This window comes from Corvus brachyrhynchos, unplaced genomic scaffold (genome assembly GCF_000691975.1).
Source record: "Corvus brachyrhynchos isolate BGI_N302 unplaced genomic scaffold, ASM69197v1 scaffold59, whole genome shotgun sequence".
In the NCBI taxonomy this organism is placed as follows: Eukaryota; Metazoa; Chordata; class Aves; order Passeriformes; family Corvidae; genus Corvus; species Corvus brachyrhynchos.
In genome coordinates this window covers 3,899,323-3,901,684 of record NW_008246054.1, presented here as the reverse complement: position 1 = coordinate 3,901,684, position 2,362 = coordinate 3,899,323, and the positions used below count along the sequence as shown (strand labels likewise).

Sequence of the window (2,362 nt, the reverse complement as noted above, 5' to 3'; positions counted from 1 at the left end):
GCGCGGCCTCGCCCCAGCTGCCGGTGCGGCTGCGGCCCCCCGCTCCGAGGCTGTTTTGTTTGCTCAAAGCCTGTTTGCTCAGAGGCTGTTTTTGCTCTTCCCTTCCGCTCCACGTGATGCCTTGGGCCCAAAACTCGCCCTGCTCGGCGCGGAGACCGCGGCTCCTCCAGCATGACCGTCAGCTTGGCGCTGCGGGCGCTCGTGATGCTCCCGCTGGGGCTGTGCTGGCCGCCGCTCCCAGAGGTGAGTGTGACCTCCAGAACAGCCCTTCCAGGAACGCTTCGGTGTTTCTAAGAAAAGTTAAAAAAAATTTTAAAAAAGAAGAAGAGGAGACGACAGGATTCTAAGCCAAACTGCGTCCGAGCTCACTAATCACGAAGATAAAGCTGTTTCCTCTGGGTGGCTGTTGTGCAGCCCGTGCTTAGCGCGGAGTAAAGCCACGAGAACTTGGCTCTGGGACTTGCTGAGCTGTTAGCTGGCGTTCCTTCCAGGTTAGGTCCAGAGAAGGGATAGTCTTGTATCCATTTGTTTTTCGTGAAAAAAATGTAAAGCTCTTCTTCTTCTTGCAGAAATTCCTCAGCGCTTTGGATGTGGAAGATGTTCTCTCTTACTTTGGAACCAGCTCAGTGCCTGATGGTATGCAGGGCTCAAGTCCTTCTTTGGTTTAGAGCACATCTGTCAGTTGATTTCCAGTCCTGGGTGTTTGACAGTGCTGAGAACACTGATTAACAGCCCCTGGTCTGACAAGCATTTGCTGTTCTTGAGTCCCAGTGCAAGTGAGACAATCTGGGTTTCAGTGTGAGAGTGGCTGAAGAGCTGGGTCAGAGTGTAAAATCTGCTGAAGGAGATGTGTTCAATCTCTTTGCATATTTCTGCTGCAGTCCCCACTCTCTGCATTGGTGTTTTTCTATGATCTTCTGACAAAAGCTTTAGACTAAGGGTAACTTTAAATACTTGTTAATTTTTTTTTAAGATAAATGCACAAAGAAATTTGAATTCTAGGTCTGGATTGATGATAGTTCAGAATAAGGATATGTTTTGGAGTCTCAAATCCCTAAAGGAAGGGTATTGTCTCCTTTTGAATTCACCTAGTGCTCATCCCAGTGTCTTTTTCTGGATTGTAATTCCCACTCAGTAATAGGTAAAATCTGCAGGAATGAAACTGTCTCAGCCTTTTTTAGATGAACTGTTCTCCTTAGTGAGAGAGCAAAAGCAGCAATAAATGCAGTGCTGTGTGTTCCCAGTCAGATTATCCTCACTTTGGAATACCCAAAAGCACAGGAATTCTCTGACTGTTGACACCATGACCCCAAGAGGCCACGGTTGGCGTTTGTAGGGTATTTTTCCTGGGGAGATAGACCTTACACTGGGGTTTTGTGTATCATCATTTCTCATAACTGCTCCCCTTGTTCTGATCTTGTTTCATTTCTTTCAGTACCTGAGTTCATTGTGGCTGAGCCAACTTGCCCTTGTAAAGAAGAACATTTTGGGCTGAGGCCCTGTCGGGTCCAGCATTGCTCCATCCAGGCCTGGGGCCAGCTCTATGCCTTCGAATTTCTAGAGGACCACGCCCTCCTTTCCTCCTCCTTTGTGAGCAGCCAGGTGGTGAACTCTTCCTTTATTTTACTGAAGAGATTCCCAGGGAACTGCTTTGCAGGTGGAAAGCCCCTGCAGCCTCCTGGGGCCACGTGCAGGGTCACCTTCTGTGAAGGGCACCTGGTGAGTATGAGCTGAAAGAGCCTTTGGAGGGTGGCAGCTTCATGCCCCAAACATGTGTGAAGCATCCACTGAATGAATCTTTGCCATCTCCATGGACAGCAAATGTCTTTGGAAAAACTCAGAGGTGGAATTTAATCTCCTTTAGCAAGGACTCGTCACCGTGGGTGAGGAGAAGATTCACATCAGGCCAGTCAGGAGCAAAGATGTGGCTCTGCTGAGGGACCTTGGCTTCTCCAACCCTCACATCCTGTTCAAAAGTGCTGCAAGAGAGGCAAAGCCAGCGAGAGGTAACAGACATGGGGAGGGAGCCCTGCTGGAAGAGCTGTCTCCAGGGGGATTGCTTCCATGAGCTCAGAGGAAAAATTGGTGTTCACAAATACATGAGTAGACTCAAAAACATTTTTCACCTTGCTGAGGTGTGCCCAGTGTGTTTGATGTGGGTGGTTGTTATTTTGATAGCACAGGTGTGTTGTTAAAGCTGCTGACAGGTGGAAGACACCAACAGAAGTGGGAAACCCGAGCTGGCCCCTGGAGAAGGGGACTCACAGCTGTGTTATTGCAGCCTTTGGGGAAAGGGAGTGGATCTGTAGGATCTTTTATGGTGCTTTTGAACCTCCCCGTGCCCTTTTGTGCTGTTCAGCAG

At 49.0% G+C, this 2,362-nt stretch overlaps 1 protein-coding gene across 2 annotated transcripts in view; it reads left to right on the top strand.

Annotated features, from left to right (window-relative positions):
- Positions 1 to 8: 8 nt before the first annotated feature.
- The window catches only part of ADAMTS13 (ADAM metallopeptidase with thrombospondin type 1 motif 13), an 18,938-nt gene continuing 16,584 nt past the window's right edge, over positions 9 to 2,362 (top strand). The window contains exons 1-6 of one of the 2 annotated variants that reach the window (XM_017745540.1): positions 9 to 243; positions 570 to 636; positions 1,436 to 1,719; positions 1,865 to 2,006; positions 2,052 to 2,058; positions 2,360 to 2,362. The exon at positions 2,360 to 2,362 is cut by the window's right edge and continues 130 nt beyond it. In XM_017745540.1, the coding sequence (XP_017601029.1) occupies positions 172 to 243; positions 570 to 636; positions 1,436 to 1,719; positions 1,865 to 2,006; positions 2,052 to 2,058; positions 2,360 to 2,362 (575 nt within the window). In that variant the 5' untranslated portion in view covers positions 9 to 171. Of the gene's footprint in view, positions 244 to 569; positions 637 to 1,435; positions 1,720 to 1,864; positions 2,007 to 2,051; positions 2,059 to 2,359 lie in introns of those variants that run through there. The other variant, XM_017745539.1, reaches the window with a different exon arrangement.